Here is a 17,657-nt window from a genome sequence, read left to right as displayed (position 1 = left end):
AAAAAAGAAATAACAACAGTATAAAAAAAAAGAAAGAAAAGGGAAAGTTAGAATAGAGGGTGTATTATAATAACAGCAAAATAAAGTTATTAATATAATAGTAAAGTAAATAATTACTATTACTGTAGACAACCTTAACTATATATAGAAATATATATAATATATATTGGCCTACCCAGATTTAGACTAGTACCAGTTAATTAAAAATAATATTAATTATATTTTTTAACTAACTGCCTTATATTTTGCAGATCTTGTTTTTTATATTAGATATTATATTTATCTATATAACTAAGCTACTTTACTAAATATTTAAAAATACTGTTTTTTAGGTGTTGGCTAAGTAAACTCTTAATTTTATATAAGTCTTTAGTTACTGAATTAGACTCTAAAAGTATTTAATTAAATAAGTTTTTTTAAAGTATATTTTTTAACTTCTGTATATATAGTTTAAAATAAGTAATACTAATAAGTGGATAAATTTACAAGCCTAAAGATAATTTAATAAAATATACTAATAATAGTTTTTTTTTAAAACTTTAAAAAAACCGGTAAATATATTGTTAAGCTTTTTTTTTAAAACTGCAGAAGTCTTATAGCCTTAGTAAAAACAAAGTTTTACTAAGTTATTTTTTTTAAATACTATATTTTTATATTATATATTATACTAATACTTTATATCTATTTGTGTAATCTGCAGTACTTTAATTACTATTATATAAACTATAAAGTTTTACAGATATTTACTATCTACTGGTTAAATATATATTAATATACTAAAATTTATAGTTATCAGTAGCTTAATACTATATATTAATATATATAAAAATAACTGTATAGATATATTTTTATATAAATTTAGAATTGCCTACAGTTAGGGGAGCAGTTTAAACTACTTAATTATATCTGTTAAAAAGGCAACTATATATTATAAAAAGATTTCTATTATTTAGTTAATTTTTTTATTTTATTTATCTGCTTATATATAGCTTACAGTAGTAAACTATTATTTTATACTAAATAATTTAAACCATACCCTCTACAAATTAGAAAAAAACTTTAAATTTCTATTACTAATTAGAACTTTAGAAATGTCCTAATCTCTAAGTATAAGTTTTTTAAATAGTAGTTTAGCCTACTGTATTATATTTTAATTATATTAATCTAGTATAATTATTATATACTTAGTATATTTACAGATAATAGTAAAAATAATATTATAATTTTTTTTACCTCTACTGTTAAAAAGTATAGTTACTATATTAATTATAAGAGTATAGAAAGGAATTAGTAGTAATAAAATTAGTTATAATTATTTATAAAAATAATAATATAGGACTTTTTTATTTTTATACTTATAGTAATATACAATATACTGTTTAATCCAGTACCTGTATAAAAAAAAGATTAAATCTTACAGATTTTTAATTATACAATCTTTACCGGGGTAACTAAATATATTATACATATTTTTAAAGGTTTTTTTTAATATAGTACTTAGTATATATAGAAAATACTGTATATTAAAAAGCAGTTTATTATATAAATAAAAGAATAAGTTAACTTTTACTTATACTTTTTTATTTTAATTAATTTAGTTAATAATTTTTAACTATTTAAAGTTATCTGTGTATACCTTATAAATATAATTTTTAAAATTATCTGCTAAATATACTAATAGAATTACAGATTTATACTATAGTATATCTAGATAAAAGTTGTTGTTGTCTGTAGTACCAGTTATAAATAATTATAATTTTAAAAGTATATTAAAAATAATATATAGTTTTTTTAGTTTATATACTACAGTTAGTTAAAAAGACTATAGATATTAGATAGTATAAATTAGATACAGATTAAGCTGTATTATTAAAGTTAATATTAGTAAGATTTATTTAAAAAAAGATTTAATAATCTAATAATCTGTATATACAACTGTTTTTTATACAGTTTAAATTAAATACCTGTATTTATAAACTGTTTATACTAATTCTAATATTTCTAATTTAGTTAGCCAGTAATTGTATTCTGCTGTATTTAATTTTTAACTTAAAAATAGTATTGGTTGTACAGTTTTTATTAGTAGAAGCTTAGCTGGTATCTAATTCTTATTATATTTTAGGCTTATTAAATTATTAAATATAATATAAAAAAGCATTACTTTTATATCTTTTTTTTAAATATATTAATATTAATATAAAGCACCCTTAACTTATTAAAGTATATTAAAACTGGCTTTTATTATATAATATTTTTAATTGCTTAGAATAACTAGAGTTTTATATCTATTAGGTTAGTAAATAGTACTTTAGCAGTTTAATTATATTTTATAGTTTTTTCTAGGCTATTTAGAATTATCTTTACTAGTAAGATTTTCTACTGTTATAATAAATATATTATTTTAGTATAAAAAGGTATATAGTCTTTTAGCTAGTTTATTAAACTAATAAAATAATTAAATTTAATAAATATTTTTAAAAAGTTAAGCTTTAAGATTGCTGCTACCTTTACATTGGTTATTATTATACTAAAAATATTAATATTCTAGCTAAAGATTTTAATTAAAAAAAAGCCTAAAAAAAACTTGTCTGGGGAAAGTATAATATATATTTTTTTATATTTATTAAAAAATTAGTATAAATATTATAAATACTTTTTAAATTCACTAAAAAAAAAAAATAAAGTTGTTAATATAAATATAAAAAAATTTCTGTATTTGTTAAAAAAGATCTTTAACTTAGTATTATATATAAAAAATTAAATTTAAATAGCCTATAAGGCAGATTTTTAGAAGTTTTTATTTTTAATATAAAATAATATCTGTAAACTGCCAACTATTAGAGTAAACAGGCTATTAGTAGAATATCTTAATTATATTAAATATAAAAAAATATACTATACTAATAAATACTGTAATAATATCTATCTATATTAAAACTAGATAGATATTTGGAATTATTAATATATTTAAAACTTAAATATTAATAACTAAACAGAATTTTAACAATTTCCAGCCTGTATTATTAATAATAATTTTTATAACTATAAAAACTAAAGTATCTAATAGTATAAAGTTTTTTAAACACCCTATACAGTTTATTTTTAAAAGTTTATTAAAGATATTATTAACTGCCCTTTAATATATTAGGCTAAGTTTATAGATTTTAGCTGTTCTACTCAGCTTATTTTTCTATTTTTTATATAATAAAATACAAAGCCAGCAATCTATTGGTATTTTAACTATATTTTTATTTATTTAGATTTTAGAAAATTTTTGTATTAGTTTTTTAAGTTTATACTGCTATTTAATTATACTATAAACTATAATACTAATACTTAATTTTTTTTTTATTATAAAATTAATATTAAATTAAAGCTTACTCTGTATTTTTAGTAAAACTACAGTTAGATTTTTAAGTAAGTTTTATAATTTAGAAGTTGTATAGTAGACTACAGTAGTATTAAATTTAAAAATATAACTAAATCTAGTATAGTACTTAATAGTAATTAGCTAAAAGAATAAATTAGTTGCTATTATACTTACAAAATTTATATTTATAATATAAATAAAAAAAATTATATTTATATACTACTTTAGTTTAAAAATATAATTATAATTTTTTATTAAGTTAAGTAGACAGATTAGAAGTGCAACTTTACTATATATAAAAATAGCAATTTTCTTTTTAATAAATACTAGGCGCGTTTGGCGGTGGTCTGGCTTAAAAATAATTATTAAAAAAAAATTACTTTTTAGTAGTATACTACTTTAATAAAATAACTATTAAAGTTAATTTTAAATTTATACAGTTCCAGCGTATTGCATCTAATAAGAAGGTAGGCTTTTAAATCTTAGATTAAATATATATTTATATATATATAAATAAGGGCTAACTTATTATTAACTTTAGCAGAAATTAAAATAAAAACTATAATATATTTTATACTATTAAATTTTTACTTAACACCTTAGATATATACTGGTTTAGTAGTATTTATTACTTAAAAAAAAAATTTAGTAGCAAGCCAGTATTTATTAATTATAAATATTATATACTCTAAATCCAAGTATATAGTGTCTGTCTTATTATTAATACAAATTTTTACTATAGTATACCTTTAGTTTTTAAAAAATTTACTAGATTTTAGTGCCTTAAAGAATTTATCTGCCTTAATAATAAAAATATCTATATTTATATAAAATATACAAGATTTACAGTTTATAATATATATATATAGTATATTATTAAAAATAAAAAATATTAAACAGTCTAAGTATTAGAGGTTAAATATATTGCAGTATTTATAATAGTTAAAAGTATCTTTATTTTTATAATAATTATTAAAGTAATAGACTTTATTTTTATTATATTTTTAAGTATTTTAGATTCTATTATATATACAGTCTACCTGGCTATATTAAAAATATCTGCTATAAATAAAATTACTATTACTATTAATATTAGTCTTATTATAATATATTTTTTAGGATTTATTTTTATTATAGTTTTAATAATTATAGTTATAGTAGTTGCAGCTGTAACAGTAATTATATCTATAATTATTATATTAATTTTTACAGTTATTATTACAGTTATAAATATATTTATAATTATTATTATAGTAATTATTATAGTTATTATATTTATTTTTACAGCAGCTATTTTAACAGTTATTTTAGTAATTATTTTAGTAATAATTTTAGTTAAAAAATCTATATAAGTCTATTCTATAGGGTTTATAATAGTAACAAATACTATTCCAGTTATTAAAACCTTAATTATAGCAATTATAGTCCTAATAATTATAAGTATTTTTATAAAAGTAATTCTTTTAGATTTTATTTTTTATACTTAGATTATACTTATTTTTTTATATAATAAAGCAGAAATTTATCTTATTACCAAATTCTTTAAATATAGTGCCTTATTTGGGTTTTTTAATATTTTTACAAAGTTTAGGATTAATATAATACTATACCCTAATTATAATATTATATTTATTTAATATACTATATATTCTTACCAAACTGGTGATCTTAGAGATATATACTATTAAAAATTAGTTAAAATAAATATTTTATACTATATATCTGCAGTTGTTAAGTTACTTTTAAAGTTAACTATCCAGAATTTTCCAGTAAGCCTTAATTACAGCTATTTAATAATTAATATTTTTAAAATTAATTAAACTAATTTAATAAATCTTATTAATTTACTATATCTACTATATAATAGTATTGCTGCAGAATAGTATATTTATATTTTAACTTATAATTATAATATTTTTAATAAATAATATAATATAAAGTTATTGGTAGAATACCTGGGCAGTATAGTAGTATATCTTTTTATTATATTTAACTAAATTACAGTATCCCTAACTAAATAGTATATTTAGAAAGAAATAACTAATATTTAATATATACTACTATATATTATTAATAATTTAAAAACTATTCTAAAATCTATTATATACTTAATTATTACTATTATTATTATTCTTATTTTTATAAACTGGAGCTAGTAGGGGCGGTAGTAGAAAAAAAAATAGTATTATATTCTACTAAACTTTATATTATTAATAATATTATTTATATATTTTTAGTATATCTGCTATTACTTATATTATTATTTTTTAAAACTGTACTTTTTAAGTGTTATTTATCAGCTTAGCTATAGTCTATATAAAACTATTATTTAAAATAGTAAAATTATTTAAAAAATTAACTTATATAAATATATTAAAGTATTAAATATCTGTTTAAGTATCTTTATTAATATAGTTACAGCTAAAAATTTAAATAAAGAAGTTATAGTATTAATTTAGCAACTATATAAATACTATTAATAAGTTAATTAATACTTTATATAAAAATAGACTTAGTAATTTAATCTTATTAAAAAGTTAAACTGGTTTAGGATATTAAACTTAAGAAGAAATAGAAGAAATAGGTATCTTAATAAATATACTAAATATATTTAAACTAGTAAATAGTAAAGTTTTTAATTTTAAAAAAGTAAAAAAAATATTTATTTATAAAAAACATCTACTTCTGCTTCGGCAAAGGAAGTAGTTGTTAAAATAAAAAAAATAAGAAATAATAACAATAAAACAATTTTTTAAATTTTTTTATTACTATTTTAAAAGTTTTTTTATTATTTTATTTAATAGAATATATATATTTAGGTTTAGAATTACTGTAGCTGTAAATTTTTAACCTCTGGACTTCTAGTAGTAATTAGCTTATAATTATTTAAGCTGCAGTTAAAATATCTGTAGCTACATTTAACTTTCTATAACTGGTTTTAATAAAGCAGAGTATATAGTATATAGTTAAAATAACATCTTTTAAATATATTAATATATAAAAGAGTATAGTTATATATAACTTTTAAAAAAACAATTATATAATCAGTAGAATTAGAATTATAATTAATTATATAATCTATATATAAACTGTTTATACTGTTGGTGGTACTAATTAGTTGGATCCTATAAAATAGTAATATACAACAGTATTAAAAAATATAAAATATTAAGAAATTAATAAATAAAAAATAAAAAAAGATTAATAATACAACTTCTAATAAACAGGGAAACAAGTAGCTGGGGAAAGGCTGGAAGATATTTAGTAGTACTATAAATATTCTACTAATAAAATACTTATTTAAATAAATAAATTAACTTAGAAATACTTTTTTAATAATTTATTAAATTGTTTAACTTTTAAATGTTCTGAGAATTGTTACTGGGATATACTACCAGTATTACTAATTAAAAGCTTAAAAAAATAATAATTTATAAAATAAATATTTAATTAATTTCTTCTACTTTGCTATTTTAACAGCTAACTATATTTCTGCTTAGGTGGTGGAGAATGGCAGAATAACATTGCATCAGTCTCACTCTGGCAAGCTGGGCATGCAACAAATTAATCTGACCTGACCTGGCTGTTAGCCACTCTACCGCCTGGCAGTGGTGGCGAACTGGCGAGCCTAAGGCTGCCAACTGGCCAATCTGCCCACATTGTTAACAATTACTTATATCTAAAGTATTATAACCCGCCTTAAAAATATTTAAAAATTTATTAAGGCTAATATTACTAATTTTTAAAAATAATAAGCTATATAAGCTAACTGTTACTAAAAAGAAATCTTAATCCAGCCAGAAAGCAGAGTATATATTAATTATTTAAACTAAAACTAGAAACAACTATCTAAAAAGCTAACTAATAAATAATAAAGATTTTAAAGTAAAAAGAAAATATTTTTATATACAATTATCTACTAATATTAAAGTATATCTAATATTCTATTTTAAAAAGTTTTAGTCTGTATTAATTGGTAATCTACTACTAAAATAAACTTAAAACTAAGTAAAACTAATAAATATAAATAAAAATATAAAATATAAAGTAGATAAAATTCTTAACTTTTATATATAATAAAAGCCCTTAATATACTAAGTTAAATAAAAAAATTTAAATAAACTATATTTAATATAATATTCTGCTAATAATTTATAAAATACTTCAGTACTTTTAAAAAGTTTTTATATTTTTTATCTAATAAGCTCTAGTTTTTTAAAAAAACTCCCAGCCTGGCTAAAAGCTGCTGTAGAAAAAGCTTTTAAATCTAATTATTTTAATAACAACTTTATATATAAACTTAAAAAATATGTACAGTCTACTATTATACTGTAAAAATAATTCTAAAATAGATCTAAAAAGTATTGTTTACCTACAGATAGTTAAGGCTAACCCAGGTAGAGTGGCTAACAGCCAGGTTAGATTAGATTAATTAAAATTTTTATATCTAACTACTAGATTATAATTAAATTAAAAAAATTTTTATATCTAACTATAGTATAGCTAAAAACTAAATAGTTAACTATTTTAATTATTTTTAATATTAAAATTTATCTACTATACTTTTTTTAGTTTTAGTACAGTTAAAGTATATTAAAATTAAATAGTTATTAATCTAGTTATTTAAACTATTACTAAAAAATATATAAAAAAAAGCTTTTTAAATAAATTAAAAATAACTTAAAAAAAATATTTTTATTATTTATATTTTTAAAAAATAATAAAAAAAATTTAATAGTATTAATAGAATTTAGCTTTTTATAAATTAGTAGCTATTATAGTATAAAATATAAAAAAAAATATATAATTATAGTTTTATTTAAACTATATATTTTAAATATAATATATTATATTATTAAAACTATATATATATATTTTTAATTAGACTACTAAAAATAACTATATAGTTTTTAATCTATTTTTTATTTTTTTCATTTTAGTTTAGATAGTCTATTAATTTTTTTTATTTAAAAAAGTTAAATTATATATTATAAGTTAAACTTTTAAATAAAACCTGTACTATATTATTTATCTAGTTTTTTTAATAACTATATTTACTAAAAACTATTTAGTTAAAAATTAGATACTAAATTTTAGCAGATTTTTAGAACAGTTTTTTTTTAAAACTTTTTTAGACTTTAATTTATTATATTTAATTAAGCTTTATTTAAAATAAAAAAAGTTTTTATATTTTTAGGCTTTAAATATAGTTTTTTATTTATAAAACAGCTAAATTTAAAAAGTACTGCAGGTATTTTTAGTAGTATATAAAAATATAATAAATTATATTTATATAAAAATATATTTATAATTAAAATAATACTATTTTTATAAAGTTTTTTTACTTTTATTTTTTTATATCTACTATTTACAGAGTAGTTTTAAAATTATAAGTTAACTATAATTATTTAGTTTATTTTTAAAAAATAGTATTAAGCTTTTTTTTAAATTTTTATAAATTATAATAATTTTTAAATTAAAATAAGTTTTTTAAATTAGTTTTTTTTATTTTTTTAAACCTTAAGATTACACATGTTGCAAAAAATTAAAAAATTATTTTATATTTATTTTCCTAAAAAAAAATTATTATTTTTAAAAATTAATAGTAAAAAATAATTTTCTTAAAACTTATATTAATACTTGGAAGATATTATTTATTTTTAGTTAAAAAAAGTTATTAATAATATAAAACAGCTTTTAAAAAGATGTATTATTTTTTAATAAAATTTTTTATATTTATTATAAAATATATTTTTATATTTTATAATATTTAAATTTTAAAAATTAAAAAACTAGTTTTATAAGCTACTATTTTTATAAAAGTTATAAAAAAAATATTATTAATTATATTTAAATAAATAATTACTTAAATACTAAATAAAAAATTATTATAAATATTTTTTTATTTTTTTAAAATAAATTTTTTTTAATAAATATTTTTTAATAAATATTTTTTTCTAGACCTCTACAGTATATAATAAATAAAGTTTTAAAATTAGATTCTATATTTTATAATTATCTGTTATCTACTATTTCAAAATACTTAAATATATTTAATTTAAATAAATAATTAATTTTACTATTTTATTTCTCTACTAAAAGCTAAGCCCTTTTTATTAAATATAAATTAAAAAATATTTTTTAAAGTTATTAAAAAAAGTATATATATAATTATTACTGAAATTTTTAAATATTAAAAATATATTAATTACAGTAGACTGCTATATTAGTTTTAATTAAAAAATATTTTTTACTTTAATTAATTATTTTTTAATAAAAAATATAAATTACTATAAAGTTTTACTAGACTTTTAATTAGTATTTAAATTTTATACTAGTAAAAATTTATCTGTAATTATTTTATTAGTTTTATATAAATATAATCTTTTTTAGTAATTATTAAATATAATAATTAATAATACTAGTAATAATAGTTTAATATTTAATATAATTCTATTTAAGCTTTAAATTTAGCTTAGCTAAAGTACTTAGCTTTATAATATTTTAACTAATTCTAATTTTTTTAAAAATTATTTAAAAGCAGTACTATATTTTTTATCTTACTTATATAATTTAGCTTATAATTAATACTTTTTTATAAAAACTCTGAATTAAAACTGTAAACAGTACTATTAAATATATATAAAAAAATAATAATAACAGTTTTAAAATCTTTTTTAATATTTTAAAATTTTTTAAAAAGATATATTTTAAAAGCTGTTTATAAAAGGTTTATATAAATATTTTTTCAAAAATTTCTTTACATTAGCTTTTTATAAACAGCTTTTAAAATTATCTATATAAGCCTTTTATAAATAGCTTTTAAAACTTTTTTATTAACTATACTAATTTTTAGTTATAGATTTAAAAAATTATATAATTTATAAATATAAGTTTTTAATACTATAAAAAGTTTTAGTTTATTTAAAGATTTAAATCTGGTTTAGTTTTTTATTTTTTTAACTGTAAAATCTACTAAAACTTAACTTATTTTATAATTTATTAAATATATAAATTTTATTAACTAATTTAAAGCTTTATTAAGTACTGTAATAATAATAATATTAATTATTTTTATTTCACTATAATAAAATAAAAATATATAGAGTATTTTTTAAGCTTTTATATCTTTTTTTTCTTTTTATATTTTATTTATTTAAAAATAGTGGGTCTACTATTTATAGAATTTATAATATTTATAATAATATTTTTAATTATTTAAATTATTTAATTAATTAACTGGTATAAAAGCAGATATTTTAAAGAAAAAGTTTTTAAAGGTCTGCAGAATATATATTAAAAGCTTTAAAAATACTAGTATTATATTTACTAAATAAAAAATTATATTTATATAATTATAACTATTCTAAATCTAATATTAAAATTTAAAAAGTTTAAAAAAAATATGTAGTTAAATAATAATATTAACTGGTACAAAAAGTATTAAATTATTTTTAAAAAAAAATTTATTTTTATTATAGTTAAAATTCAGCTGTTAATATACTATTAACAGTCTTTAGATTTTTATTTAATTTAAATAAAGTTTTTTATAATATTTTTAAATACTAAAAATTTTCATCTGCAGCAGAGATGTTTAAAAAACTAAAAATATATTTAAATATTAAAAATATATAGTTTATTAAAATATTTTAGTTTATACTAATACTGTTTTAGGTACTATTAAATATACTAATATTTTTATATACTAAAAATTATATAAAAATTAATTTTTTATTTTTTATTAAATAGCTAAAGATTTTTTTTAGTTATAACTAATAGTATTAGTATTAAATATTTATTTAATAGTTTTTAAAATATCTGCTATTATTATTAAAGCTGTTTTTATTTTAATATAATTAAAATAATTATACTTTAAATATATACTAATTATTTTATAATTAATAAAAAATATAAAAATACTTTTAATAATTTTAATTTAAATTTAATTATTTTTATACTAAAAGAATAAAAAAAGAATAAAATAATTACTATTTTCTATATTAGTAAAAATAAAAATATAAATAATTTTAAAAATAATTTTAAAAATAGATTATTACTAGAATAGAAAGAGCTGGGCTTATCTAAATTTTTAAATATTATATATATTTAAATAAAAATAAAGGCCCAGCCTTTATAATTTTTATATTAATATAATTACTATTCTAAACAGTATAAAAAGTAGTATAAAATTATTAGTATATTAATTTAATATTAGATATTATTTTTATTATACTAGGTTCTGTAAAAGTATTTTATAAAGTATAGTATATCTATTAAAAAAACAGATAAAGCAGATAAAGTAAATAAAATAAATTAGTTAAATTTAAAGAATATTACTATACTATAATTAACAATATATTATATTTTATATATAATATATATAAAAGTAATATATATATTATTAATTAATCTATAGTTAATAATTTATCTACTATATCTAAGTTTTCTAATCAGCAGATATAAACAGTTAAAAAAATAGTTATGGTTAGGTTAAGGTTAAGGTATAACAGTCAGGTTAAGCCACTCTAAACCCAGGAGGTAATATAAAAGTAAACTAAAAAAATCCTATATAAATTACTAAGCTAAAAATAATTTAACTTATTTGCTTTATTTATTTTATTTAATATATATATATAGATAAAATAATATTGTGGAAATATGTAGCTGTCTTCCTCTTTTCTTCTCCTTCCTATACTTAAGATTTTGTCAAGATAGTACTAAATTAATGGAATTATGTTAATCTGATCGGCCGTCACAATATAATATAAAAAATAAACTAATAAAACTAGAATATAAAAAAATAAATTAGCTATATATAATTTATATATATTATAAATATAAAACTATTTATTTTATTTATAAAACTATAAAACTATACTAAACTATAGTAGTATAGTTTTTAATAATCTAGAACTGCCCAGTAGTTTTAAAACTTAGAATTAAAAACTAATACAGTCCGGTCTGGTGCAGTCCGGTCGGACCGGTCCTTGGTCTTTGCAGTCTTTTCCAAGGCTTAATCTAGAGTGGTCTCTCTCTGGGTCGCGAGTATTTTGGAGTAGTTGTAAATAAAGTGAATGGAGCTAAAGCCCTTACTCCAGGTACAGCAGTTTAGCTCAAGTATCCTATCTCATGACCCTCTATTCAAGTAGTTATATGTTAACATAGGCCTACGACTCGTGTCTGTACTGAATATTTATTCCTTCTTACCCGGTTCCAGAACTTACTTAGTAACAGCCAAAGCAGCCCTCTAACGACTGTCTTTATTCTTTCTCGAGGATCGCGTACTATTCTTTCGGGTCTCCCCAGACCCATGCTTACGGTCTTTCGTCTGCGAGCCTTTCTTCTGATCTGCACGCTTCCGCGACTCCCGCAATGAGGGCACTTCATCTGAGCTGGGAGGCTCCTCTGCCTCTTTTCTCTCCCCCTCGCCTTCTGAGTCATCATCGCTATCCGGCTCCGACGAAGTATGCTGATGGGACTCTGCCTCGCTAGATTCCGTTATCGAAGTCTCCGAGGATTGCTCTACCTTTCGCCGCCGGGGGTCGGCGGCGCGACTGGGCTGATACTTCCGACTATCGCGTCGGTCGCAGCTTTCCTCCCAGGCCTTGAGGACCGGGGTATGCCTCCATTCCTTGCCCTTCACGGCGGCCTTGGCATCCTTCTCGGCGACCCGGTCCTCGACCCCTGCAGCGAGTGCTCCAAGTCGGATTCTCCATGTCATGACCGGACCAGCAACGGGCGAGCTGGGCAATCTCCGACCCCAAAGTGTACGGGTGGTTTAAATCACGACACTCGCGCGCGCTCGTCATCCACGGGAACTGGGCTCTGCAACGGATTAGCCCCCTTCCCTTCTTCTGCGCTCTGCTGATCGAGAGCCTGCAGAGCCTTGAGCCCATCATCGTCCTGCACCATTTCTGCGGGCTGCACCCGCCGTCCGACCACCGCGACGGGTCTGCAGGCTCCGTCTGGATGCCCCTACTTCTGTCTCAGCTCCTGCGGTAGTGGACGTTTAGCGAATTGGAATGTCTCAGCACCAACGACGCCCAGGCGTTCAAGGGCTCCATATCGAACCTGACGCCGGACTTTCTCATCGCGATTTTGCGCAAATTGATCAAAGCCCTTCCGCGCCGACGGCCAGTCTTTATGATCCTCGACGGGATCAATTACTACGAGACGCACGAATTCGGCTGGGAGACGAAGCGCCTCGTCAAGAAGCTCGTCAAGCTGCTGGGGGCTGGAGGAGCGCTGTACAAATTGTTGATCACGAGTACCAGCCGCGTTCTCGACATCGGCGAGTATTTTGAGAATGACGAGAAACACTATGTGCCCGTGAAACCGACACCGCGGGGGGTCGGGGCTGCGAATCAACAGCTGAAACGGAGATTCACTTTTGGGCGGTCGGCCAAGAGTCAATAAGAAGAGCGCAAGCACGTAATCGGAAATCTCAGTAGAATCATGCTGGGAAGGGGCCTAATCACAGTATAATAAGCATCACTTTGACTTGTATGAAGATGATCTAGGGTTGGGGAAGACGGAAGGACAGGGTGCTTGCCCAGCAATATGCTAACAGAGTGCCTACAACAAGGCTCTTGGTGACCAGTGTTACTTATGCCGTTGGTTGCTTTTGTCTTTTCTTAGGGTTCATATGCTCACTGTGGCTGCTGGGGAGTATAGTACGCATGTACAGTACTCGGCTCGGTCCGCACCTGGTCAGACAGTGGGAGGTAGATGGACCCTTCATCGATGCCTAAGTCAGACAATGCATGCACCAGACAAGTCTTACAGGTTCAGACGCGGAATCTATCGAAAAGACGCATCCAAGCGATGTGCCATGTCTTCACGGCAAATGTGCAGATGACTCGCACTGTCGTGGCAGCCAAGCCATTGAACCCTGCCCGCCGTCGGAGGCAATCCCGCTTATCCGTCGCCCATGGTTAATTTGACGCATGTCCGGCAATTTAGCCATGCCCGGGGAAAGTGATCTGCAGGTACACTTTATATGTACTTCTCGGTGCATGAAGTACTTAGTCTCATTGTTTTTCTTGGGTGGTTGATATAACAGAGGACCAACGCTTGCTGTGATTGACTTCTCTTCGCGCAGTCCTTGATACCTCCTGTGGACCTGCGGCCGCAGAGAAGAGATTCTCGTCGTATCAAGACTAGGTGAGTCTTCTTGATACAAACACAATGGCACACATGCATATGGCGGAGGCTTCCATTCTCGAAGCGGACCGGAGATCTGTCTTGGCCGAAGCGCCATACGACCGAGCGGCTTCTCTCCGTGGGGAATCAAGCTTAGTTCTGATGGACAATTCAGTAATGAAGAGCAGCCGACAAAAACTCAGCCGCGTCTTCAGGCATGCACTGATCTCGTCAACGTAAAACTGCTGCACGTTCTTGCATCAACTACCCCAACTTTCTTCTTGGCTGGCCATGTAATCCTGCCATTCAAGAGCGGAGATGATATTCCAAGACCTTGGCTCCTGAGTCGCAAGACGAGTCTTTAAAGCCGTCCTTGCTGATGTATCGCTTGTCGCCCGTATTCTCGACGAAACGATCCCGTCCTTGGTTCTCAGTCAGCGGGATACACGTAATTCTTGGCTCTACGGTCGCACGACGCGGATTCTTTGCGGGGGAAGCTCCGTGGGTCGAACTCTGTAGAAGAGGAATGGGTGTAGTTAAGATTACCCAGGAGGATGGAGATATAAAGGTCCTGCTCGTTATGGTGAAGACAGTTGAATCGCAAGCCTCATCTATAACAAGCCCGTGTTAGCATTGATCTGACGAACAACTTGAATAACATCAACATGCTTGTCAAACTCATCTCCTTTCTCTCAGCTGCTACCAGCGTAGCTGCTCATGGTCATGTGTCAAACATTGTGATCAACGGGGTGTCTTACCGCGGATGGGACATCAATTCGGACCCTTACAACTCCAACCCTCCGGTGGTGGTTGCATGGCAAACACCCAACACAGCTAACGGCTTCATCACCCCCGACGCATACGACACGGATGATGTGATTTGTCATCTGAGCGCTACGAATGCCCGAGGCCACGCAGTCGTCGCTGCTGGTGACAAGATCAGCCTCCAATGGACGCCCTGGCCTGACAGCCACCATGGTCCTGTCATCAGCTATCTAGCCAACTGCGGTTCCAGTTGCGAGACAGTTGATAAAACCACCCTCGAGTTCTTCAAGATCGATGGTGTTGGCTTGGTGGATGAGAGCAATCCGCCTGGTATCTGGGGAGACGATGAGCTCATCGCCAACAACAACTCCTGGCTGGTGGAGATTCCAGCAAGTATCGCTCCAGGATACTATGTGCTGCGTCACGAGTTAATCGCTCTGCATGGAGCAGGAAGTGAGAATGGAGCCCAGAATTATATGCAATGTTTCAACCTTCAGGTTACTGGAACCGGCACGGTCCAGCCTTCCGGAGTCTTGGGCACGGAGCTGTACAAACCCACGGACGCTGGGATTCTTGTCAATATCTACCAGTCGCTCTCGACCTATGTTGTTCCTGGTCCGACCCTGATCCCCCAGGCAGTCTCCCTCGTTCAATCGAGCTCCACCATTACTGCCTCGGGCACGGCAGTGACAACCACGGCTTGAGCGGCAACTGGGAGCGTAGCGTTTGACAGCCGTCGTGTCTAGCAGAGTTTCAATTGACGAGATCGCTGCGAGATTTGCGCTGAGCGAGGAGATGAATTGTAGCTGTTTCTGGCGCGCGTGAATGAGTTCTGTTTCGCTTTGGCCGACCAGTGAGATTTATTGTTGCCAATGTTTCTACCACCACTCGTTCATACCGATAGTTGCCAGTAGTAGGTGCTGATATACCGCAATCAATGAAAATAAACACACCAAGTATGATGCGAATTGCGCAATAAACCACTTCGATTCTGTGAAAAGCTCAGTAGACTTTTGGGGGGGTCTGTCCGCCGTGTGTTGCTGGAAGGAGGGGGTCGGGCAGTGGATCAGCCTCAGAGAATTTGCTGAACAATGGCTAGAAGCGGGATTCGTCAGCTTATCACGGATTGAAGCTAGGCTACCGTACCTCACAGCACTGTGCTCGAGGTCTCGATTGCTCCAACATCTTACCGAACCAGGCCCTTATCAATCGCGCGGTACGGGCGGTCGGAAAAGTGACCCACAAGCTTCCAGAGTTCTCTACTACAATCCAACAGTATCTTTCTAAGAGTCGTTGTCAGGGGGTAACCTGCTGTCATACTGGCAGATGTGGTGCAAGCAAATGCAATGGGGTCAAAAATGGGGTTGACCGCTCGTGGAGTGCACTAAACCAGCATTGATTAGTCTTGCATTGGTGTCTGCTTATCAACTACTCCATGATCAATACCAATTGACCCTGCTTGGGGATGCAGCTGAGCTAAGAGCTGACCGACTAGGTGCTGTGTGGGGAAGGCCACGGGGTTGGGACTCACATTGCCACCGAGTCCCGACTATCTCGTTGCAGACGTCAGCTGGGCTTGTCTTGACCGGTGCCTCAAGAAGCTAAGCGCCACATTCCTTCGCACTCACTCGCCCTGACTCTTGTTGGAAAAAATTCCGCTGCTGCGAATCACGTTTCCGTCAAGCTTTGTGGGGACCGGAGAATGCGAGGCTTAGCACCTCGGAGATAGAATGCAAAGAGGTACGCCGTCCGTGGAATGGACAATCGCTGGAATCATGAAGTTGGCATCTTTCCTTCAAGTTGATGTGAAGTTATTTTGCTGTCTCATCGCATAAGCTATTTTCGAAGCAAGCAGTGCAGTTGACGAGGAGGAAAGGGCAGTTTCGGCCTTCCCCACAGATCCGGGGTTGTGAGGAGTCTAGGAGGGAGGAGAGAAGACCCAAGTGGGTCAAACCGCCCGGTCGTCCGGGGGAGATTGACTAAAAGGGCAAGATCCGAGTCATTCCTCCAGCACGCTTAATTCCGTCTTTTCTGGTCGCCTCAATCAGCTATCGCCACCTTCCACATCACATTGAACATTGATTGGGCGAGCGAGGGGTTGAGAATGTTGTTTGTGGGGATCTCACCCATCCCCACGCTCCTCTCCACACTCCATGTCCAGCTATCGCCTCCTCTCACTGGCTGATGGCCCACCCCCAGACATACGTACGCAGACCCCGGACCTCGCTCAACTCTGCAATCTAGATGCATTGCCCGTCAGAGCAATTAGCGCTTGCTCAAACTGGTTCTAGCTGCGGAATATGCGGAGAAGGACCGTGAGCAATGGTCGTTTCGCTTATAACCCTGGACGGCCCTTATCTGGGGTCCAGTTTTCTACACC

At 26.9% G+C, this 17,657-nt stretch overlaps 2 protein-coding genes across 2 annotated transcripts; both read left to right on the top strand.

Moving 5' to 3' along the window:
* Positions 1 to 12,836: 12,836 nt before the first annotated feature.
* Positions 12,837 to 13,786, top strand: BO86DRAFT_395335 (uncharacterized protein; the record flags this gene model as incomplete). The annotated part of the gene is made up of 3 exons (XM_025673305.1): positions 12,837 to 13,043; positions 13,103 to 13,320; positions 13,384 to 13,786. The coding sequence occupies 3 exons, from the start codon at positions 12,837 to 12,839 to the stop codon at positions 13,784 to 13,786; spliced, it is 828 nt and encodes a 275-aa protein (XP_025532613.1).
* Positions 13,787 to 15,177: 1,391 nt separating this feature from the next.
* BO86DRAFT_395334 (putative endo-1,4-beta-glucanase) lies at positions 15,178 to 15,981 on the top strand (the record flags this gene model as incomplete). The annotated part of the gene is made up of 1 exon (XM_025673304.1): positions 15,178 to 15,981. One exon carries the CDS (start codon positions 15,178 to 15,180, stop codon positions 15,979 to 15,981), a length of 804 nt encoding a protein of 267 aa, XP_025532612.1.
* Positions 15,982 to 17,657: the final 1,676 nt, after the last annotated feature.

The sequence above is a fragment of the Aspergillus japonicus genome (assembly GCF_003184785.1).
Source record: "Aspergillus japonicus CBS 114.51 unplaced genomic scaffold BO86scaffold_3, whole genome shotgun sequence".
Taxonomy (NCBI): domain Eukaryota; kingdom Fungi; phylum Ascomycota; class Eurotiomycetes; order Eurotiales; family Aspergillaceae; genus Aspergillus; species Aspergillus japonicus.
Note: the sequence above shows the minus strand (reverse complement) of the source record. Positions and strands in the feature narration are given on the sequence as shown.